This window comes from Vipera ursinii, assembly GCF_947247035.1.
Source record: "Vipera ursinii genome assembly, chromosome: 3".
Taxonomy (NCBI): domain Eukaryota; kingdom Metazoa; phylum Chordata; class Lepidosauria; order Squamata; family Viperidae; genus Vipera; species Vipera ursinii.
In genome coordinates, this window is record NC_139516.1 from 212,397,032 (window position 1) to 212,420,698 (window position 23,667).

The window sequence follows — 23,667 nt, forward strand, 5'->3', positions numbered from 1 at the left end:
AACTGGGCCGCGCAACCCGGGGGGGGCATCCGCGGGATGCAGGGAGCACGCGAAGCCAGCCCCCCTCCGGTTTGCAGCAAAGCCCCTCTCCGCGGAACCGGTCCCTGGTGCCCGAAGCTCGGGGGCCCCCGATCCAGAGCATCGGCTGCTTCAACGCGGATCTGGAACACAGCAGCTGCGACGGAAGGAGCGCTGTTGGGGTGATGGCCGACTAGATGTCCCGGGGGAGAAACGGGCAGCCTTCTGTCGCTCCCCCAGCGCCGCCGCCGCCGCCTCTCCTCCTCCTGCCAGCCAGCCAGGGGGGAGGTCGTGCCCGGGCGATTCCGCCGGAGGGGGGCGCGGGGCTCCGAAGGGGCGCCGCCCACCCTCGCCGCGCGCGCTCCTGCTGGTCCCATTCGGGGGGCGCAGCCAACCCAGGCCCTCCGCCCGGCCTCCGCCTGAGCTATCTGCCGGCCCGCCTCGAGGCGACGGGTGCAGCAGCGCCCCGACAGCGAAGGGGGGGATGTTCGTAAGGCTCGACTTCTCCACACCGAGGGGCGGGGCAGCGGGGGTCTAGCCGCCTTTTCTGGGACTCCCAGCCGCAGAGGTGCTGGGAATTGTAGTTCGCTCCGTAGCCTGGTGAAGAAGCAACCGGACGCCAGCTCCCGTCCCCCCCCCCCCTTGGGGAAGCTCAGTGGTCGCAAAGGGCCGGGGGGGCTCTTGGAGTCCAGCGGCACCGCTGGGCGAGGTCCGACGCCTCCGGCGGGGGCGGGGCGGGGCGGGGCGGGGGGCGAGAGGAAGGCGGCTGCGTCGCCGCCCCTTCTTCCTCGCGCCGCCGTTTCGCTTTCGTTTCCCGCGAGGCTCCGGCTGCGGACGTCGGAGCCTCCGCCCTCCCAGCCTGCCTCCCTCCTCCCGGGCAGAGTCTGGCGGGTTTTTCCGATGGCGGTGGCGGTGCTCGGGGTCCCGTCGGACGTGGCCGATGAACTGCTGGTGTTTTACTTCGAGAACAGCCGGCGCTCGGGCGGCGGGCCGGTGCAGAGCTGGCGGCGGAGGGGCGGCGGCGCTACTCTAACTTTCGAGCGCCCCGAAGGTGAGGGTCGCGGCCGGAGGGAGGCTGGGGAGACGTGCCTTCCGGCGCTGCTGCTCTGCCGGAGGCGGATCTCCGCGCCCGGCGCTCGCCTGCAGCCCCAAGGATCGCCCCCTCCCACCGGGCCTTTCGCAAAACGGCTGCCCTCTTAGGAACCGCCTTTTCACGATGTGGCTAACCCTTACTGCGCCGCCCAGTTCTTTGGAGTCGCACAACATGTGGGTTTGTGCTGTACGCTAAGCCACAGGGGCTACACATTAACACCACTTGAGTTTAGCAGGAGTTGCTGGGCTACAAATTCCACGTGTTCTATGACTGAGGTGACTGGGGATGATGGAAAGCATAGTCCACCCTGCAAGGGACCCAGCTGGCTACAGGGCTGGGGTCTTTAGTGCTCCAGCTTTGCTCCTGGCAAGTTCCCCCAAACGGTTGGCTTTGCCCTTCTGGGCTTCTGAGGGGTTTGAGGCCCTGGGGTGGGGTGGGGGGGGAGGTGGTCACGTGGGCCTGCCAGCTTGGGCTCTGGCTGGGCCTGTCCATGGTAGCAACTTGGCCGGCCTCGGGGTTGAGGACTTTACTTCTGGAAACCACTGCTGGTTGTCTCCCTCACAGATGCCCAGAGGGTCCTCTCCAAAACTGACCATGCCCTGCAAGGGGTGCCCCTGACAGTCCAGCCTGCTGCTCCTCGGGATTATGGGAAGCTGGTCCTCCAGGGCCTGAAGCCCCAAAGCAGCCTGGAGCTGGTGGAACTGTACGTGGAGCACATGCTGGATTGCGAGAGGGACGCTTACTCCGTCTACCGCAGCCCTGCCGGGGACCAGGTGCTGGTGCAGCTGCAGGCGGCGCTCAGCCACGCAGGTACTTGCAGGTACCCCTTCCTGCCCTTCCTCTCCAAACGCAGCCAGCAGAGTTTCCTTAGGCTCTTTCCCAGATGGGCGCCCCAAAGTGTGGTTGCCACTAGGTGCCTCTTCTCTGCACCTGTCCCCTTATTCTCCCCCCTCTCTGGAGAAACACCAGGAGAAAGACGAAAAGTGGCAGAGAAGCCACCACCTGGCGAAATGTTGCAGTCCTACACTGGGGTACATCACTCCAGCTGCTGCCTTTGGCCAGCTGGGATCGTGTGCCCACCAGGAACGATCCTGCATTATGGGCAAAGTTGCCCATCATCTGCTTTGCTGGGCCTGGAAACCGATCTCTGGCCTCTAGTTGTATCATCATTTTCTGGCTGGGGTGGGAGGGGGGCTAACAGAAGGCAGTTCGTAGGGCAAGGCCCGAAGGGTTTGGCTGCCTTCATGCAATTCCTCCGCTTCCCTGGCAGAGTTCTTGGTGCTGGCGGATCATGTGCAAAGCTGGGTGCTGGACGGGGCCAGCCTGGTGCTGGACTGGGTGGAGCAGACAGACAGCATCCTGGTTCAGAGTCACCACGGCAACCAGCTGCAGCCAGAGGTGCTGACCCTCTACTTTGAGAGCAGGCGGAGCGGCGGGGGCCGCGTGCAGGCAGTGCGGCTTCTCCTGGGAGGCACGATGGCTGTGGTATCCTTTCAGGATCGCACAGGTGAGGGCTGCTCGAGGCGCGTTCTGCTTCTGCACGTCTCCTGCCTCCCCTTCCAGGAGGTGCTGAAAAGTCTCCTCTGATCCTGCTGCCTTCGTGTCCTGCAGTGGTGGATCGGGTACTGAAGCAGCCCCATCGGCTCCCAGATGGTAGTCTGAAGGTCTCCCCTCACTACGACTTCCTGGAGCCGCCAGAGGCAGCATCAGAGCTGCAGGCAGGAGGAGATGAGCCAGCCCTGTCCACCACCCTTCCTATCCCGGAAGCAGCTACAAGGCAGCTACTGCAATCCAAGGGCGTCCTGCAGGAGCTGGGGGCCTCTGCTCCCGAATGCGTGCTTCGCTGTGAAGAGGTTGGGCTGCACATCTCGGGCGGGGATCCAGCTCATCGGCAGCAGCTGCGGGAATACATCCAGGCAGCCTTGCATGCAGTGGTGCAGGAGCGGCTGCCCTTCTCGACCTGGGCGCTTGAGTTCTTGCAGTGGGCAGATGTGCAGGAGCACCTGGCGGAACAGCTTGCTGAGCGCGGGGTGGGCGCCTGCTACATTCCCACCGCAGAGGAGGTGTTAGTTGTGGCCTTGAGGCCTTCTGTGGCTCAGCTGGCCGCTTCCCTCCTGGGCTCCTTTCTCAGGCCCATCTCCCTGCCCTTGTCCGAGTGGCAGTTGCTGGCCTTGACATCCCCTCGCTGGGCCCAGGTGCAGGCGGGACTGCGCTGCTGCCTCGTGCGTCTGGCTGAGGATGGGGAGCACCTGGAGGGCCTCACCCTGCCTGGCCTGGAGGAGGAGAACATGGCTGAGCTGAAGCGAGGCCTGCAGGACTGCCTGCCGGATGAGATGCTGGTGACCGCGGAGCCTGGCCGTCTTCGCTACCTTCAGCTCCATTGCCAAGAAATGTTGGCTGGCTTGGCTGACATCACACTGCTGCCCCTGGAAGAATCCGAGGTCACTGGCTTGCGGGTAAATGGGGTCCAGCTACTTGCAACACCCTGGGTGCCATTCTCTCCTGCTTTAGTGTCCCCCCTTGTGCCAGCTCCCACGTGTCCTTGGGCACTGGGCTAAAGGCCCACTTCCATAGCCAAAGACGAGGGTGGGGTCAGATCCTGCTTTTGCCAGCCTTTTGTCAAACAAAACAAGTTAGCCTGAGAAAACAGAGACGGTGTCTTTTTGTGCAGCTGAACGGTGAATCTTGGGCGTGCCGAGCCGCGGTTGACCTCCTTGAGAGTCTGCTCCATGCCATCTGCGTCCGTACTGTGGTGTTGCATCTTCCTGGTGTGAGCCGTTTCTTGCTGGAAGAGCGTGGCCAGGCCATCCTGCAGGGCCTGGAAAGGAGCTTTCGCTGTGCCTTCGGGCTGGAACACGTCCAGTGGCACTCCCCAGAGACCCAAGTGCGTACCCTGGAGGAGGGCATAGGGCTCAGGAAGCGCAGTGGGGCCAGAGGACAGAGTGCCGAGCTGGAGGGGAGAGAAGAGCTTGGAAAGCTGGGGCTGCCTCTGAAGGAGCTCTCTCCCCCTTCAGCACGAATGGGAGACCTCACAGGAGCCAATTGCCGTCGTATTCCGGCGGGATTCCCTGCATGGCCTCAAACAGCAGCCAAAGAGCCCAGTCGGGGTGGCCAACTGGCAAAGCGAAGCTAACCTGGGTAATATCTGCCCAGCTGTCCGCCCTGGAGGCGAAGGACAGCAAGGGGCACCTGCCATCCCCTTCCTGGTCTGAGGTTGGGGTGGCTTTAGGGTTCCCCCTTTCTTTGCAGGCCTACCTTGTGTTGCTGCTTCCCTGCTCACTGGCTCTCCCTCTCCTTGCAGAAGAGATCAAGGGCCTTCTAGCTGCCCTCCAGCCTCCCGGGGTGGCTCTTCCTGCAGCAGGGGAACAGGAGGAGACAGACACAGCTCTGGAGCCTTTGGCAGAGGACCCGCCTGCCTTTGAGCAGCAGACCGGCTTGGCTGACCTAGACGCAATAGAAGAAGGGCCCTTGCCTGTCCCAGGCCCCATTCCGAGCATGGCAGTGGAAGAGGAGGAGGAGGAGAAGGAAGAGGAAGCACAGCTGCTCCTGGCCATCCAGCAGTCCATGGACAGTGCTCGGCAGGAAGTGGAGGAGATGGAGCGTGCCACTGAGCTCTCTCTGCGCTCCTTCAGGCAGGAGCAGCCATCCAGTCCAGATGCCGACATCCTGTCTGTCATGAGGGCCTCTCTGGAGGCCGCAGATGCAACCCGTTTGGAGGTCTACACCGCCTTGGAGGAGGATGCAGAGACTGTGGCGCAGGAGCTGGAGCGTGCCCTGGGTGTGCAGCTCCGGGAGGAAAAGGTGCAGAATGAGGTCCTCCCGTCCCTGCCCGCTGTCTGCCTGGACTACCTGAGCTACCTGGAGAAGAAGCATGCAGTGCGCATCACGCTCGCTGGCTCCGTGGCCACTGTGTCGGGCTTCTTGGACTACCCTGTGGCCGCCACCCGAGACCTCGCCCTGCTGCTGGCCCGGCTGCTGCACACGGAAGTGGCCATGGGTTATGGGGATGCCCGCTGGGTCCGCTGGGAGCCCTCGGAGCAGGGCTTTCCCACCCCCTATTCGGCCCAGGCCAGCGCCCTGCTGGAGCAAGCGTGGTGCCGCGGCCACAAGCGCATGGAGGTGTTCTTTGATGGGCGGCCTTTTGCTGTGGACTTTGAGCGGATGGAGGAGTATGATGTTGGCAACAGCCGCACTCTGCCCATTGGCCGCACCGAACTCCAGCTGCCACTTGCTTCCCCAGGTAGATGCCCTGCGTGGTGTGTCCCTCGATGGGGTTCTGGTGCCTCTGTTCTGTGGCAGCATAGGCCTCCCTGGCCATGCAGAGTGCCCCCTCCTGGCCCTGGGGGGGGACAGCAGCTGTCTCTTCATGGACTGTGCTTCTCTGCAGCTCTGCTAGACCCCTCAGCTGAGGGCGAAGTGAAGCTGCTTCCACTGACTGAGGACTCCGAGGAGTTTCAGAGGACCGTCCAACACTTCTACGACACGCTGGATGGGCTTCACCGCAAGATCTGGATCGTCAAGGTGGCTGTTTGTCTCCATCCCCTTCAGCAGAGGGCAGGCCCCGTCCCAGAACTATGGAGGCAGAGCAGAGCCCTCTCTGGCCTTGAGGCTGGATGGTGGGGTCTCAGCAAGGTCCAGAGGGGGGACTTGTGGGGCTCTGAGGAGCAGAAGACCCTTAACCAGGTCGACTGGAGTTCTACCTGCCACGTTGGGATTGTTGCTTTCTTGTTGGGTTGCCCCCTTATGCCAGACCTGGAGAAGGGCTCAGATCTGCAGTCAAGGTGCCCTGCTCAGCTCCTCCTCCTGCTGTCTGTGAAGTGGGCACCCTGGTTCTGCCCCACAAATCCTCTGGAAGAGCTGAGCTGGGAAGGACTGCCAAGCAGAAGCTGAGAGCGGGGACCTTCCGAGATGTGCTGCCTCTTTCTCTGCCGGCAGTCAATGCCGCTGGGCTCCGTTGGGCAGAGGGAAGTCTGCCAGCCTCCTCTTTTCCAAGCCCCTCCCAGCACACTCCTGGCACTCGTCTGGTGAACCCCCCTTGGTCTTGCAGAGAGACCCTCTCCTGGTCTCAAATTGGGTACAGGGGCTCCCCCTTTCTTTGCGAAGGGCAGTGGTAGGGGTTTGGCCCAGAGGGCAGGCTCCCCCAAAGCTGGGCCAGCCTGGTTCTGCCACTGGCACCACTTGCTCTAAGAGCGAAATTGGATGAGGGAGGGAATCCCTCCACCACCCCTCTTTGGCTCCTCATAGCTGCCCCTCTTTGGGGCTGGTTCAGAGGCGGTGCCTGCGGTCCCTTGGGTGGGGTTTCTGAGCGAGAAAGGGGGTGGTGCTGGAGGCAGCTCAGGTTTGGGATCAAGCGGGCCCTGGTCCCCCAAGCCAAACGCGGCCGATGCGGCAGGGGGGGGAAATGAGCTGGACGTGGGGCTGACTTGTCTGCCTCCTACTTGGCAGCTGGAGAAGGTGATGCACCCACTGCTTTACCAGCAGTACCAGCTGAAGAAGGCTGCAATGGAGAAGGCCTGCGGGCATCGGGCAGTGGAGCGGATCCTGTACCACGGCACAACGGAGCAGTCCAGCCATGAGATCTGGCAGCACGGATTCAACCGCAGCTTTTCTGGCAAGAATGGTCAGTCTGGCTGCACAGAAAGGGACCCCTCCTTGGGGGCTGTAAAGGGGGGCAAGGGGGCACCCTCTGCGCTGACTGTCTGGCTAGTCCTGGGTGTGTGTGTGCCCATATCCATTCTGGTTTCTTCTGAAAAAGATCCCAGGGTAAGAGCTCCCTGTGTGGAAGCTGGATCACTGGGGTGGCTTGTAGGTGGCTCTACCAGCCTTGGCATCCGAGGGTGCCAATGCCAGCCTAAGGCAAGAGGCTCGCTGAGGTGCCCGGCACCAGTCAATGCCCAGCCCAGGGTGGACAAGATGGCGTGGAGGTTGCTTTTTTGCCTCTGGCCTCTCGGAGGGCTCTTGAAGGCCCCTGTAGCTGCTGGCCTGGCACAGGCCTCGCGTCCTCTTCGCCAGCCGCTGTGTGAGAGGCTCCCTGAAGGGGCAGGTGGGCACACTCCCCATGCCTGAGAGGGCAGTGCCCCACAACTTTATACGCGTGAGATATTCCACATTATTCAATACTAGACCTTGCATGATGTGTTTGTTGCACCTCAGTATCGGTTGTTGTAATACGGGAGGATAAACTGATAACTTTTGTTTGAATTTCCATACCTTAATAGACGTTAGAGATTTGTCTTACAATCTCTATACATGTCCGTACAGTTGTGGTAGGTTAGTCACTGTATTCCTATCTGGATGCTTTTGCTTATTTTACATAAGTTTACCTTGCTCTGTGCCGGCCATTGATCAAATACCTCCTTCCCTTTCCCCCGTTGCCAGCCACACACTACGGCCACGGCGTCTATTTTGCGGTCAAGGCGTTTCTCTCGGCGCAGGATCGGTATTCCCCTTGCAGCCCCAATGGCAACAAATACATCTTTGTGACCCGGACCCTGGTCGGGGACTACACAGCGGGCAACCCCAACATGCGAGCACCACCCCTGCGAGAAGGAGATGCCGCCCTCCGGCGGTACGACAGCACGGTGGACAACCTGAGCGAGCCCTCCATCTTCGTCATCTTCAACGACACCCAGGCGTACCCCGAATACCTCATCACCTGTCGGTGGGTGGACCCAAAGAGGAGGCCTCCTCACAGTGCCCGCTTGCCGCCCTGGTGAAAGGGAGCCGGTTTTCCGCAGGAGAGACCCTGAGCCAGCGGGATTGCTCGCCGGGCAAGGGCAGAGCTAGGGAGGACAATGTGGCTCCTGCAGAGGGAACGGTTCATGGGGCAAAGCCGGGCGGTGCCCACCGGAGACTGCCAGAAGCCCCCACCTCTCCCCTCTTCCTGGGTGGTGGGCCTCAAGCCATGGGGCAGCGTCTGGAGTGCTCCCTCACGGAGGTCCTCCAGGCAGCCCCCAGGGGACGAGTGTGTCACCTAAGTAACACTCAGACCCTGCCCCCCCCCCTTTTTGAAAAATAACTGGTTGTTTTCTTTAAAGCTACAGATGGGAATAAAAATAAACATAGAACTTGATTAAACAAGATTAGCTATAAAATACGAAACACAAAAGGCAGGAGAAAACAAAAAAATAATAATTCTATTTTCTTTTTACAATCCGTTGATGTGCAAATTAGTATATTCAGTTTTTCAACAAGACATTGAACTTTGACCACCCAGAATCAAAGTTTTTATTTTTTGTCAAAAAAAAAGAACCAATTTAAGGACAGAGTTGGCAGATTTCATCTAACCAACCCTTAAAATCTAATGCACGCCCTTCCGTGGTTGCATTCTTGACTCTTTGGTAACAGTCTGAGCAGAACGCATCCAGAGCCTGCAAGCAATGTAAATTACAACCGCTGAGATAAAATTGAACAATCGTTCAGTTCTCCCTCAAACCTTGAAAATTCAGTTTTCAATTCTAAATTTTTGAATAGTATTAACAGCATATGATTTTTTTTTTCTTCCTACTTCCTGAAAGTACAGAGTCCACATTTTTTTCAGATCAACCGAGAGTTGATCCATTAGTTGTGACAGGAATTGATCAACCGGCTTGTTGCCTAATCCTGGCATTGTGGGCTGAGAGAGCGTGATGGCCTAAGGCAGGGGTGTCAAACTCAATTTCATTGAGGGCCACATCAGCATTGTGGTTGCCCTCAGGGGGCCGGGTGGGTATGGCCAGGGTGGGCGTGGCCTACTGGGTAGGCGTGGCTAGAGTGTGTATGGCCTACTGGGTGGGCCTGGCCAGCTCTACATCGTTCGCATCAAGGGTGCCTATGGGGGCCTGGGCAGGAGTGGGACAGATCTGAGGGTCTCTGGCAGGAGGAGGGTCTCTGGGCCAGGGCCAAGGCAGCGGAGACCGTTCCCTCACTGTTTCCAGGATGGCTTCGGGGGCCACATGAAACCACTTCGCGGGCCGGATCTTGCCCCCGGGCCTTGTGTTTGACATGTCTGGCCTAAGGTCACCCAGCCAGTTTCCATGCTAAGAACTAGAACTAGCCATCTCCTGGTTTCTAGCCTTCACTACCGGACCAAATTGGCAATACAATAGGAATGGGAACGGAACGGAACAGACCCTGGGAGGTCTTCTAGTCCAGCCTCCCCCCCCCCCCGCTCAAGCAGAAGAGCCTAAACCGTCTCAGACAGGTGAATGTCTAGTGGTCTCTTCTTTAAAAACCTCCAGTGATTTCTGGTGGCAACTTCTGTTCCACTGGTTAATTGCCCTCACTGTCAGGAAGTTTCTTCTTAATTCCAGGTTGCTTCTTTGGTCAGATTCCATTCATTGTTTCTTGTCCTTCCCTCTGGTGCTTTGGTGAACAACGTGACCCCCTCCTCTTCTTGGTGACAGCCCCTCAAATTCTGGAATAATGCTACCATGTCTCCCCTATTTCTTCTTTTCCTTAGACTAGCCAAACCCAAGTCCTGCAGCTGTTCTTCATATGTTTTAGTCTCCAGGACTTTGATCATCTTTGTTGCTCTTCTCTGAACTTTTTCCAAAGTCCCAACATCCTTTTTGTAGTATGGTGACCAAAATTGGCTGCAGTATTCCACATCTGGCCTCACTAGGGTTTTATAAAGCGGTACTAATACTTCCCATGATCTTGATTCTATGCCTCTCTTTATACAACCCAGGGTGGTATTAGCTTTCTTGGCTGCTGCTGCACATGGCTGGCTCATGGTCAAGCGATCGTCCACTGGGACTGCAAGGTCCCTCTCACCGTTATGTTTTTGAGCCAGGTCTCGCCTAATCTGTACTTAAACCTTTGGTTTTTCCTGCCTTCATGTAAAACTTAGCTCTTCTCCCCATTAAATTTCATTTTGTTGGATAAGGCTCATCGTTCAAGTCTGTCAAGAACCTTCTGGATAATGAGCTTGTCTTCTGGGTTGTTGGCTACTCCTGCCAGTTGGGCGTCATCTGCAAATTAAATGAGTTCCCTTCTATTCCCTCATCTAAGTCATTTATGAAGATATTGAAAAGACAGAACCTTGTGGTAACCCACTGCTTACTTCCCTACATGTGGATGTGGTGCCATTGTGGACTACTTTCTGAGTGTGGTTCATCAGCCGCCTACAAATCCATCTGATGGTGGTGGTGTCTGTTCCACATTTTTTTAGCTTGCCAAGAAGTAGATTGTGGTCTACTTTGTTGAGTGCCTTACTGAAGTCTTAAGTATATACTATGTCCACAGTGTTTCGCTGGTCTACTAATTTAGTCAATTTATCAAAGAATGAAGTAAGATTAGTTTGGCAGGATCTTTTTTGATAAACCCATGCTGGCTACTAGTTATAACTTTGTTTGCTTCTAGTTGTTCCCAGATCTGTTTTTTGATTATCTTTTCCAAGATTTCCCTAGGTATTGATGTTAGACTGATTGGTCTGTAGTTTCCTGGCTCCGTTTTTCTTTTCTTGAAGATGGGAACCACATCAGCCCTTTTGCAATCCTCTGGTATTTCCCCTGAGCTCCAGGACTTTTGAAAGATGGGGTGCAACAGCTCTGAGATAACATCTGCCAGCTCCTTCAGAACTCTGGGATGTAATCTGCTATTTAGATTCGTCAAAGTCGGATAGGTGTTCTCTTGCCATTCTCTAGCTTATTTTGATATTTGTTTCTAGTTTGTCTTTTGCAGTAGTTTTTTTTTGTATGTTGGGCTATAATTTCTTTTTGTGTGAAGGCTGATGCAAAGAACGAGTTAAGCAGCTCTGCTTTCTCCCTATTGCGTGTTACTTCCTTGCCATCTTCTCTCTTGAGTGGACCTACAGTTTCCTTAACTTTTTTTCTTGTTAATATGTTGAAAGAAGCTTTTTTTTATTATCCTTGATTTCTCTTGCAAGTCTTTTTCATTCTGAGCCTTTGCTTTCCTGACTTCATCTTTGCATCCTCTGGCTGGCTGCCTGGCCCTCTTTGCCCTCTCTGCTCTCTCTGCATCCAGAGGAACAGCAGTTGCACTGAGTCGGTCCACAAGACTTGAAAGTTGCCAACAGATCCATCCCTGCATTATTAGAGAAGCCTTGTGCGTGTTGAGCCTGACCAAGAGAAGACCGAGGAGACACCTGACGTCAGTGTGTGCGTACATTAAGAGGTGCCACAAAGAAGAGGGCGAGCTATTTTCCATGGGCACAAAAAATAGGTAGGGGAAAAGTGGGTCTCCTTAGGGAAGTTGTGGGTTCTCCATCTTGGTGGTTTAAGAAGAGGCCAGCCCGCAGGATGGTTTCATTGCTTCTCCTGCACATTCTGTCATCTGGGTGGCCTTTCAAGAGCTGTGATCCTTGGCTCCATTTATTGAAAAAGGTATATTTTTATTGAGTGCATTGCAGTACTGCGTTGACAGAACTGAGTATCACACGCCAATATTCCTAAGTCTGTGTCCCATCACTGCCCCGTGTGCGTCCGCGCGTGCACACAAGCAAGATGTTTTGAGAATGGTCACTTCTAGCACAGGTTGGTATGCAGCTGCCACCACCCAGCTGTGTGACCTGGAGGCAACAAGCAGGTCTCTCGCTCGGAGATAACTTTCGTTTCCCCCAAGCAGCAGTCACTTTCACTTTCCCCCCAAGCAGCCTCCCCACGGTTGAAGGCAGGCGGTGGAGGCCACAGCATGGAAGCCCAGGAGGGAGAGAGGTGGCAGCTGACAGGATCCTTAAACGCCACAACTGCTAAGATTCTATGGAGAAAGTTCATTAATTTTGCCGTGATTAGTCTGACTAATTAGATTTAGCTGAAGGGGAAGCAGCAGGGATAATAGAGAAAATATGACAACTACCATATCACGGGCTTCCGGGTTTCAGTGAAAACGGAGTAAGCAAAGCCAGCCCTGGTTTCATAAACCAAAGCAGCGAAAAGGAGGGAGGATCCCAGAGCAGAGGAAGGGACGCGCCACGCGCCATCTTCAGGGAGAGCCCCCCCCTCCAACCACTGCAAGGCAGACTTGAGGCCGTCCGGCCCCACTCCTTGCTCAGGCAGGAGCCCACATTCAGGCCTCCGGGGAGGAGAAGCGACGCCCCGAGAGCTCCCCGGGCCGGGCCTCGCCGAGCGCCCCACGGAGGGAGGCAACGGAGCCTCGAGCGCTCCCTTCGTCCTCGGCCAGGAGGGGGCGCTCCAGGCGGGGCCCCGTTCTTTCCCTGGGGCAGAGCCAAGCGCGGGGCGGGGGCGAGGCTGGCAGCTCCGGGGCTTTGTGTGCCGGGCGAGGAAATGCCCGGCTCCCCGCGGGCCCTTCTTCCCGCATTGCTCATGGCTGGCGGAACATTTGGCGGCGGGGGGGGGGGAGGGGGAAGAGATCCAAGCAACAGAAAAACAAGTCTGGGAAACGAGGCGGGGGGTTGCTGTGCCTAGCGGGGCGCTGCCTCTGGGACCCCGGGCAGACGGGCCCCCGGGCATCTGGCCGGGCTTTGGGGCTGGCTTCCTTGTGCAGGGGTGCGGAGACTTTTTGCTCTTCCCCTCCCCGAGACCGATGTCCGGGCATTCCCAAATGGCCCCCCCAGGGGGGAAACTCTGCCTAGGAAGTCGGTGCTGCTCCAAGGAGAAGCCCTGCGGCCTCTCCCTCTCGCCCCCCCTCCGCCGCTGCACAACTATTAACGGAAAGCAAGTTAACCCCCTCCCCAAAGTGTCCCTACAAAAGGCGGGGGAGTCCTGCTGCACCCCTACCTCTCTCCCTGCCCAAAGGGCCAGGGAGATGCAGAGCAAAGGGGCGCTGTCCCCCCCCCCCCCCCGCCGGGCGGATCCTGGCTGCGGCGGCTGCTTCCCACGGAGGCAGCTTTTCCGAAAGGGTGGGGGGCTGGAGCAGTCTGGAGCCCAGAAAGGCGGCATGGCCAGCAGGGGGCAGGAGCACCACGTGCTCTGTGCCCGGAGCAAAAGGCACAGAGCATGCGCAGAAAGGGCTCGGGCGGGGCGGGGGCGCTGAGCCTCCCCGCGGGCAGCGCAAAAGGCTCCGGGGAACTGCGAGGACGCGGCGCGGCTTCCCGGGTGCTTTCTGGCCCTTTGATCGGCAGCGGCTTTTGGGCGAGGCTGGCTGCGTGCCCAGCCACCCTTGGCTTGGAGGGAGGGGGCTGGCCGCGGAGCAGTCGGGGCGTTCCGAGCCTTGCCCCTCCCACGGGGGTGGGGGGGTTCTTCTCCGCCCCCCCCCCCCCCAGCTGCACCCAGCCCGTTCCCCAGCTTGGCCTTCCTTTCTCCGGCTCCTGCCAACCCGGGGGGGGGAGCTGTTGTGCCCTCCCACCGAGAGAGAGACCCCCGGCCCCTTCGGCGTCTTTTCTCTTCTGCAGCCCCCCGGGGTGGAAGGGATCCGGCGGGCCAGCCAAAGAAGAAGTGCGGGGGGAGACCGGCCCTGCCAGGCTGGTCCCGGCCGAGGGAGGCAGCCCGGGCCGTGCAGCGGGGCTGCCCCGTAGGGTCCCACGGAAGGCTGCTCAGCTGAGGCCAGCAGTAGTGAAATGGAGAGCTATTCGGCTTCTATTTTAGTTTGCTTAAACTAGCAAATCATAAAGCTATGCTTTTCACCAGAAAAATTTGAAAAGCAGGCTAAAGGGTCAGAATTGAAGCTTCAGTTTGTTAAGGCTTCAGCTTTAATGTGGATTAGTTTAAATCCCCGGGATTAGATGAGTAAGGGCTTGCTGCAGGAGGCTAAAGGATCAAGGGTAAACCTTGCCAGTTCTCTTTGAGAAATTCCAAAGCGAAGGGGCTCTGACCTGCGAATATCCTGATCTCCAAGAATGGGAGGGAGACGAGGTCCAAGAACTATAAAGCTGAGAAGAATGTTTGAAAAATCTTCAAGCAAGGAATCTGTAAACAGATTGAAAACAACAGTCCACAAACAAATCTTATTTTTCGTTTGGATAATTTCCTTAGTAGACTGTGGGGATGCTATATATATAATTGGGGTTTTGCACCGTGTTTGACAAAGGAGTGTAACTCACAAGATTTTAATTAGTGATCCTTTTAGGTATGGCTTGGAGAGCATCACAATTTAAATACATAAAGGTTTCTTCAATTCAGGCTTTGCAAAGATTATTATTATTATTTTATTGGATTTATATACCGCCCTTTCCAGAAGGACTCAGGGTGGTTTACAGGGTACTTGAAACAGTGATACAAACACTTTTGCATCCTATAATTCTTTATACATTTCCCTTTTATAATATAGACGTAGAAGGAATGATTACCAAGTGATACAAAATTAAACATTATTTTAAAAATTGCAAATAAAATTTAGAAGCTAAATAAATGGACCGAACAAAACAGTGGAATTTAACAGCAATAAGCGCACAGTGCTTTATTTAGGAAACCAGTTAAATTCAGAGAGGGGAAAGATATGTCTGGTTGACAAGAAAAACATGTAGAACAGAAGTTGAGTGCTGGCCAAATATGTCAGTCGGGAGGCATGACAGGACTGGGAAAAAATAAACTTCAGCTTCATCACTTCATCAATCAATTCGTCCTGCTTCCTGGCTGTGGGAAATAAAGTGTTTTTGTCACATTGTCTTAAACTTTGTCAGCTGCCCAGAGTCCAAGGGGTGGCTACCGAAGCTGAAATTATAAAGTAAATAAAATCCCACATTTCACTGGAAAACTTCAAACATGGCAGAGACGTTCTAGAAGTTCAGTGTTTTGGAACCGCAGCAACTCTAAGGTGCCTGGGCGCTTCAATTCCCAGAACTGCCTGCCAGCCATGCAGCCATCCCCGTTCCGGCTAGGGAATTCTGGGAGTGAAGCCCAACCTGCTCCAGTTGGACCGGGGATCCCCCAGGGGAGGGATTGGACTACTAGATCGTCCCCTCCAACATTTAGCGAGAGAACTTCGGAAGAGGCCTGATGAAGACGTCAACTTCTCTCTCTGACTCTGGAAGAGCAAATCACGGTGAAGATGAAGAACCGCTGACAGGCAGATTGGCCCGGCTTCCGCCCACCCCTTTGGAACAGGCGCCTTCAGTGCCTGTCCGGATCCCCAGTTAGATCCCGAAGCCCAGATCCCTGCAGGAGACCAGAAAGGGAACTGAAAGAAAAAAGGCCAAAGGGGGAACTTTGGCAGCCCTCTCCTGCCCCACCGCTCTGGCCACACTGCTGGAGGGGTTAAAGCCCTGGGCTGACTCAGGGGGAGCGGCCTGCTTGGGGGGGAGGAGGAGGAGGGAAAAGGAGGGGCCACGCACATCTGGAACCCATCTGGGCCGGCAGCAGACAGGGAAGCCAGCGAGGGTTAATGAGGCCGGCACACCCGCTGCCCTCCCCCCTCCCTCCTCCCCTTGCTGCTGGGTGCAGTGGCGTGGCGTGGCACACCGGAGCTGAGCATGGCCTCCTTGAGCCCGTGGACACCGACTGATCCTGCCTGGCTCCGCATTGCTTGCGTGGCTGGCCTGGTGCTGGGCTCTCTCGGGGTGTGGGCCCTCTTCCTGCTCTGCTCCTGGCAGGGACACCCTCCGCCCAGCCTCTGGTCAGGTAGGTGGGTGGGTGGGTGGGAGCCAGGCCAGGCGCAGCCCTTTCTGGGCAGACCAGCTGGCGATGCCGAGATCCAGGAGAAGAGCCAGCGGCAACTCCCTCCTCTCTGGGCTGTCCAGGTGGGGCTGGAGGGCGCATAGATCCCCCCCCCGCTGTTGCTGTGCCTTTGCTCAGGTTAATACCCGGCCAGCGGAGGCAGAGCCCGTTGGCGCTTCCCTTCCAGGGGGCAGCGCTTTTTCCCATCTTGCCGGCAGGAGACTTGCAGGGTCTCTCCCAATTCCGAGGGCCGGACGGCGGCCGCTCACCGCAGAGGCAAAGCCGGGCCGCTCGACAGGAACTTGGCCCAGCGACACTCCTTGGTGGGCCGGCCAACATCCTGGACACGCTGACGTCTGCAAGTCCAAGGCCCAGAAAAGGCGAGGGGGAGGCGTTGCAGGAGGCGGCCTAAAGAGGCCTCAATGCTTTTGTGGAGCACGCACGCCCCCCCATGTCCTCTTCTGCCCCCTCCCCCTTATTGGACATCAAGAGTCTTGAGAGGGGGGAGCCTCTCGTGCAATTGGGGAAGGCCTGGAGCTGAGTGCTGCCCCATCATGCCCCCCCACAGGACAGCCGAGGACAGCCTCGCCCTTCACGCAGCAGCCTCCCAAGACCCGAGATGGCTCACGCCAGGGCAGAGAGGCAGAAGGCCAGGCGGGGCCCCTCCGCATCCGAGCCTCTGCTCAGCCATCTTGGCTCACTTTGGCCCAGGCAGAGGCCTTGTGCCTGCCGAGGGGGCAGCGGGACGCAGACAGAGAAGCCACTGCAACAGGGCAGCCGTCACCGTGGGCCCGTTTTGAGGGTGCAGCTGCAGAGGAAGCGGTGGGGTGGGGCTCTGCAGCCGCCCTGGATGGACAGCCATAGGAGCTTGGAAGATCCCGGGAAGATGGGCTGCTGGCCTGGGGCCCGGCCATTGGGGAGGGTTTGCACTTTCCGCTGAAGGTTGGAGAAGAAAGCCTGCAACAGGCAGCTAAAAGAGGCCTCCCCTCCCCCTCTCCAGCCTTGCACCCCTAACTCTCTCCTCTTCTGTCTGCCAGGATCGCGGCTGGGAGGAGCCAGGTCCTTGGGCCCCTCAGAGGTAAGCTTTGCTCTCAGGCACCCATGCCCTAAGGGGGCCTAGAAGCCCTTCTGGATGCCCACCGGCTCTTCCTTGAAGAACCCTGGAGCACAGCGCCGGGCCCGCGGCAAGGGGCTGCAGACACTGGGCCTTCGCCCTTCTCTGCCACAAGCAGGTCAAGCACCCTCAAAGGCTTCATTGTGCAGCCCCCTGGCAAGGGGGGAGGGAAGTTCTGCCCACAACTGCAGAGAGCACAGAAGGCTATTGGTGGGGGAAAGGGCCTCCGCCAGCGACTGGCACACAGCCATCCCTGGGCACTTCCCGGCTCTCAGGCGGGCGGGCAGCGAGGAGGGGTCAGGAGAGCTGGGCACCCCTTGAGGGGCTGCAGGACTCGCTACCCTTCCCCTCTTTGCATCTCCAGAAGCGTCGGAAAAAGGCATCCAAAGCCAAGCTACGCAGGGACCAGGCCGGGAAGTCTGCCCCAGGTGTGGGTCTCCCTCCAGCTGCCAAGGAGCAGGTAAGGGGGTTCCAGCTGAGGGCACAACCATGGGCAGCTTAACCAGATGAGCTCAAGGATTTCCCAGGCCACAACTGCACCTGCAGCCTGGTGCAGAGGGGAGGTGGGGGGCAAAGGCTTGAGCTGAGGCCCAGGGAAGACATCTCTCTGCCTGGAGAGAATATTCTCCTGGCATCAACTGGGGGCCTCTGAGCATCTGCATTTCTGGATCTCTGAAAGCTTCCTGCCTCCCCTCCCCCACGTGGCGCTGTGTGACTGCTTGGGCCTCACCTCTCTTCCCTAAACTAGCCCGCCCTCCATTCTGGGCTAATCCCTGCTGGTCAGTTGCAGAGCCGGAAGGGATGGTGGGCACAGCCCCCTCCTCACCTGTCATTGCATCTCTGGCCTCCTCGGTTAACCTGGAGATTCTCAGGCAGAAGCTCAGGAGGGCAGGGGTCTTCCCCACCAACCCCTGGCCTGCCCCATCCCATGAGCCTCGCTACTTCGGCTGGGCCTCTCAGCTCCCTTTAGCCTAGGCTGCTGGGCCCTGGCAGAGCCAGGGCCGGAGCCCTCGCCAAGCGCCTGCCTCGGGGCCTGGGTGGGGCTGCGGGACGCCGGCCTGACAGAGGAGCCTTGTTCTCGGCCGCCTGGACCCTCCTCCGCCCCTCCCGCCCGCCGTCTTAGCCAGCCCGGCGCCCGCGCCACCCAGTCCTCCGCCTGCATCGACCCGCTTCACCGGCTCTCGACGGCCTCCGAGTTTGCCCCGGTTTCCGGATGGAGCCGCCCCGTCGGCGCTTCGCTCTGCCGCTCTGCCGCGGCTGCTGCTTCAGGAGGCCGGTAGGTTTGGCCGGCGCGCGGGGGGGGGAGGGGGGAAGGAGACGGTAGCTCCGTCGCCCTCCCTCTCCGCCCTCCTGCTGCCGGCGCTGGAAGGCCGCGGCCGGCCGGTACCTGCAGCGGCCGAAGCAGGTCGGGCAGCCACGCACGCCGGCCAACGGCGAGCCGAGGTCCGGGGCGGGGCCTGGGCTCCCGCAGGCGGGGCAGGGGGCGGGGCCACCGGGGGAGGGGCGCCCAGGTCAGGCCCCGCGTGAGCACCTCCACCAGCGGGGGCGCGGGCAGGTCCCGGAGGCGGCCCAAAGGAACGAGGAACAGCTGGCAGGCAGGCGCCGAGCTCCGTCCCGCCTGCTCCGTGGGCTTCGGGCAGATCCTGGGAGGGCAGAGTCCAGCCTCACCGTCCCCCGGGCAGGGAAGGCAGAAGGCGCTCGGGGAACGGAGACGCACGGCGCAGCCCCGACGGGGCCCGGAGAGAGCTCGGCTGCGGTGCAAGCAGCCGGTTGAAGACCCCCACGCCCTTTCCCGGGAAGCGGCTCGCGCTGCCCCCGTCTCAAGGAGCAACTGTCGCGGTCTTCGGAGGCGGGGCGCGGCGAGGGGCCGAGCACGGTAAGGCGGTGCATCTGGACCCGCCACGTCCCGCCGGCCCCCGACGACCAACCTCCTCGGGAGCGGCGGGGCTTGCACGTCCCAGGAGGCGACTGAAGCCCCCGAAGTCCCGCAAAGTCCCGGGCTTTGCTCCCGCTCACCGGCAGCGACGTTCGGGGTCTCCGCGGTCGAAGCGGGGGCGGGACGGACTCCGGCGTCCCTGGCGGACGAATCGCCCTCGGCCGTTCCCGTCGGCTGCCCTCCCGCCCCGAGGCGCCCCCTCCTGCCCGGCGGGGAGGCGCTTCCCGGCGGGCGTTCGGCCGGAGCCAACCCCGGGACTCCTCGGGAATGCCTCCGGCCGCCGCCCCCATTGGGACCCCCGGCCCGGGGCAGCGGCTCCTCCGGCGGGCGAGACCAAAAGCCGGCCAGGCCGCCGCCGCCGCCGCCGCGCTGCCTCCCGCCGCCCTCCGGAGCGCGGCGCCTAATCCGGCCGGCCGCCTGGAACGGCGCGCGTGGAGGAGCGAGATAGGGCCGCGCGGCTGTCGCGCACCAGCACTCGCGCACACGCCCTGCGGGAGCCGCGCCGGGCGGGGCCTCTGCCAATCGCCGCGGCCGGTCGCCCCGCTCGGCCATGATGCTGCCCGGCTGAGCGCCCTCCGCCAGCTCGGCCGGCCCCGCCAGCATGCTGCCCGCGCCGGAGAGCCGCCCCGCGGCCCCCGCCCTCGGTGAGTGGACGACGGGCGAGGCCGCCCCCTCCGTGGCGGGGCCGGGAAGGCTGCCCGGCGGGCGAGCTCCGGGCCCGGTTGGTCGCCCGGCGGGACTCCGGCTCTCCGCAGGTGCCGCTGGGCCTCGGGCGCCCCTCCCGGCCTGATCGGCGGCAGAGGGCGGCGGGGGGGGCTGGCGGGCGGCGGGGGCCCCCGGCGGAGGAGAAGCGTCCCGAGAGCGACGGGCGCGGCTGGCACGAGCGCCTCCGGCTGGGCTGCTGCTGCCTTAACTACTCCGAGAGCGCCCGGTCCTCAAGCAGCCCCGGCGCCGTCCTCGCTCGCCGGAGGAGCCGTCCGGAGCGGGGCAGCGGGAGACGTCGCCGCGCTGGGCGGAGGGGGCGGGCGGGGGCTCGTCGGGGGAGGGCAGAGGGCCGCGCGCACGTGCCTCCCTTCCTCCCACTGGCGCCCGGGAAGCGGCAACCATGGCAACGGAGAAGGGCCAGGCTTGCCCGCAAGAGACCTGCCGCTCTTCTGGGACCCCGGTCCTCACCCCGGAGGACCTCTTGGGGGGGGGCTCTCCTACCCAAAGCCGGGTGGGAGTCCCGGAGGGGGTCTCCCCTTTTGAAGCCTTGGCATCTTCCAGCAGTGTTGGCCTCACATAAACAGGTGCCAGACAAACGAGGAGGATGGCTGGAGATGGACCAGTCTGGGGGCAGCCAGCCTCCCCCCATATCTACGCACACACACACACACACACACACACCGGAATGGGAGGCGGCTGCTCCGACCACTCAGAATGCCCAGGGCGAAGTGAGGGCTGGCGGTGGCTGATGGGCAGCGGTGACCAGACCCCTCTCTGAAGAGAGAGGAAAGATTCCTGGGGAGGCTGGGTGTCCCCAACTCTGACACTCTCCCCCCTCCCCAATTGCAGGAGGTGATGTCTGCCCAATGGAAAGAGAAGCCGCCCATGGCTGAGGATAACTCCAGCGGCAGCAGCAGCTCTCCCACCCCGGGAGACACCCTGCCCTGGAACCTGCCCAAGCACCAGCGCACCAAGCGGACCAAGGCAACTGCGGGCGGCAATGGGTCGGTGCTAGACCCTGCAGAGAGGGCGGTCCTCCGCATCGCAGGTAGGCGAGGGGGCTGGCAAGCGCCGAGGGGGACGTGGGGTCGGGATGCCGACTCTGGTGGCATCTGCTCGCCCTTGCCACACCTTGCGCGTTGGCCTTGCTGGCTGGGCTCAGCCTTTGGGGTCCGTAGGCCCAGGATGCCTTGTCGACGTGGGCATGGACTGGGCGCTGTCTACTGCAGTGCCAATGCCCTGCCCTACCAGGTGAGGATGGTGCGGGCAGGGAAGCCTTAGTTTCCCATGGCGTTCTTGGCAGAGATCTTTGCCCTTGTTCTCTGGAGGCCCCACTGGGCAGCGGCATCTGGAGATTGGTGTTTGGCCAAGTTGGGTGGCCGGTTGCAACTCTAAGCCGGAGGCCAATGGCTCCTTGCTCTGGCCTGCAGAGGAGCTTCCTCCATGGCACATGCTGGAGGATTGGCAGTGCCCAGATTTGGTGGTTCTTGGCTGCTCTGGTGCAAGTCCTGGATATTACAGCCACGTTCTCGGATGACCTTCTGAGCTTTTCTGTGTTCTGGACCTGAGTCCTACTCAGAGGCTTCCCATCTGAGCCAGAAGGATCGTGGCTGAGAGCAAAGCGTGGAGGATTGCTATCAAAATAGGGGGCTGTGGGGAAAGCCCATTGGCCCAGGCGGCTGGGTTAAGGCCTGGGGGAGCCAGCTGAGTTGCTGCTGAGTGAAAGACCTTCCGAGCCTCATGCCGGACTCTTCCCCCCCCCCCCCCAGGTGCTGTCTCAAGTGCTGTCTTGAGTTTCTGGGGAGACCCCTTCCCATGCCCTTGTGACACCCTGGAAATTGGTGGGACTTTCCTGGACCTGGGCCCTGGTGGGCTTTGTGACCCTCCCCTTGCTAAGGGGGACGTTGCTGTTCTCTTACCTGCTGATCTGGGAGGGCCAGAGCACAGCAGCAGCCGGCCTCAAGTGGCTTGTTCCTGAAGGACAGGTGAAGAGTTCCCCCCCAACCCTCCCCCCCCTTGGCTGCAGTTAGCCTCCCAGAGCTTTGGTCCGAGGAGGGCTCGCGTGCTAGCATTAATTAGGAGACTCACTTCTCTGAATTTGATTGGCTAATTGCTGGTGGCTCTTGGCAGACACTGCAATGGACCGTATCCAATGGGATCTGTCACCTGTGGGCCTCCCATGATGATGTGGCCACGGCTGCTGGGGTGGAGTATCTCCTCCAGTGACCCAAGATTTCACTACTTTTCTTGGCATTGAACCAAGGGCTCGTCTGCAACGTATTTCTTGACCGCCGGTGCCTTTACTGTAGAACAGTGTTCTTCAACCTCGGGCAGCTTTAAGATGTGTGGACTTCAACTCCCAGAATTCCTCAGCCCTCATGGGAGTTCACGCATCTTAAAGCTGCCGAGGTTGAGGAACCCAGCTGTAGATAGTTGATTGTAAATGCAGACTCTGCCTGCCACTTTAATGTAATTCTCATCATTGTAATTCTAAGTGATTTTGTGATTGTTCTCTGTAGATTCCTGTGGGCTCTCTGAGCTTGGTTGTTTTCCGATAGAAGTTTCGTTACCCAACTAGGTAACATCATCAGCCTAGAAGGGAGTGGCGTTTGCTCTCTGTTTACATGCAGCGTTTTGCTATGTTGGTGGGAGTGTGTAGCTTTCCCTTTGGAAGTTCCTTAGGCTGTTGTGTACTCCTTGATTGATTGTTGAGCGTCAATCCTGGTGTTCATTCCTGCTTCTCTGGGCGTTGGCTGCTGGAGAGGAGGTGTTTGGGTGTTTCTGTTTCCGTTTTAGCCATTTTATTGTTTCTTTTGAATGTTGTGTAAATGTTTATATGATGTTGGTTGTTGATTTGTCTGAGTGCCAGGCTTCCAGGAATTCCCTGGCGGTTTGGATTGCTTGGTTTAGGATGCTCAAAGTTTCCCAGCTGTAGCAATGGTGTTGTGAAATAGTTTCCATGATGTCTTCTGACTGCTTGTTGGTGCTCACAGACGCGCTTCCCTGCTCCTCTGCCTGTCTCTCCTAGACAGCGGCTGTTGCAGTCCTCACACTGTGTGCTGCAGACGACCCCCGTTTATTTCTTCTTGGGCTGATGGGTCTTTTGATTTACTTAGGAGGTTTTGGAGGGCCTTAGTTGTTGCTGCGGTGATGCTGTGGGGTCGTAATACTTTGAAAGGTTTTTGTTATATAATAGTGTTATTGTTTTCGCTGGTTGTGTTGGCTGTGCTGTGGTAGATTGAGTGGTCGGGCATTTTTTGATGAACTTGTGTGGATATCCATTTGTAGAAAGTTGTGGTTTAGGTCAGGGGTCCCCACCCTTTCTTCATTGGCGGCCTGATGCAGAGGCTAGTGGAGAGGCCTTTACGTGCACGAAGGGGGCCACGATTGTGTGTGCGATGGAAACAGGGCCACGAGCACCCATGCAATGCTCGGGTGACGCTAGTGCCCGCGCGCCACCGCAATGCTAGTGCGAGTGTGTGCTTGTGACAATAGCATCTGCACGCCACTTTACTGCTGGCGCGACTGGGGAGCGCGCTCATGGTGATGCTAGCTAGCACCTGTAGGATCCTCACAATATCGCTAGCGCCCACGCGACACCGCAATGCTAGCGTGAGGGGGGCATCCGTGTACGCACACATGCGTGCACTGGTCAGCCACTCAGGTGGCCCAGTGGCCAACAGCCCATGGCCCAGTAATGGAACGTGGCCCACAGGTTGGGGAGCTCTGATTTAGGGGATCTGTTTCCATTTTCTGGTGTTCAAGGTTGCTGCGTTTGTGCTCTTCTAAATACTGCTTCCACACAACTCCTCTTTTGGGAGGATGGGTTGTTTTTTTGTAGTGGAGCACTGGGTTGGTGTGGGTAGTTTTTTCCATAGACTTGTGCTCCTAATTTGCTGTCATTTCCTCTGCTGATGAGATTCCTGGGACGGGCGTGTGATGCGGTTTCCTTCTTCCCTTGTCACTTTTATCCTTTGGAAGACGGTGATTTCATGCGTATCTGTCCTGGTTGTTCCTTCTCTGTTATGGCCAATGTGTCATCTACATACCAGATCGATATACTTGTGGCCGCCTGGGTGGGCCTTCTCTGTCCACAGGAAATTGCTGGCCACGCTGCTTATCCACCAGCTAGATTAGGGACGAACAAGATTGGGGGGGGGGCTGGGGCTGGGCTTGGAGAGGCAGGGCAGATGCCTGCCTTTGTAGACAGTGGAGCAATAACAGCTGGAGGGTGACATTTGCTCCCCAAACTGGCCCAGAGGTCAAAGGTTAAGGTCTTCATTCCTGGGCCAGAGTGGATATGGAGAGG

The 23,667-nt window shown here is 59.0% G+C and overlaps 1 protein-coding gene across 3 annotated transcripts; it reads left to right on the forward strand.

Annotated features, from left to right (window-relative positions):
- The first annotated feature begins 850 nt into the window (after nucleotides 1–850).
- PARP10 (poly(ADP-ribose) polymerase family member 10) lies at nucleotides 851–8,250 on the forward strand. Of its 3 annotated transcripts, none has more exons than XM_083357921.1 (10): nucleotides 851–1,069; nucleotides 1,676–1,921; nucleotides 2,382–2,618; nucleotides 2,723–3,567; nucleotides 3,783–3,995; nucleotides 4,126–4,249; nucleotides 4,413–5,351; nucleotides 5,499–5,632; nucleotides 6,557–6,731; nucleotides 7,490–8,250. In XM_083357921.1, exons 1-10 carry the CDS (start codon nucleotides 919–921, stop codon nucleotides 7,825–7,827), a joined length of 3,402 nt encoding a protein of 1,133 aa, XP_083214047.1. In that variant the 5' UTR covers nucleotides 851–918; the 3' UTR covers nucleotides 7,828–8,250. The 3 variants fall into 3 exon arrangements, with proteins under 3 accessions (XP_083214047.1, XP_083214048.1, XP_083214049.1); XM_083357922.1 differs by having other exon boundaries at nucleotides 2,723–3,552; XM_083357923.1 differs by lacking the exon at nucleotides 4,126–4,249 and having other exon boundaries at nucleotides 4,361–5,351.
- The last annotated feature ends 15,417 nt before the right edge of the window (nucleotides 8,251–23,667 follow it).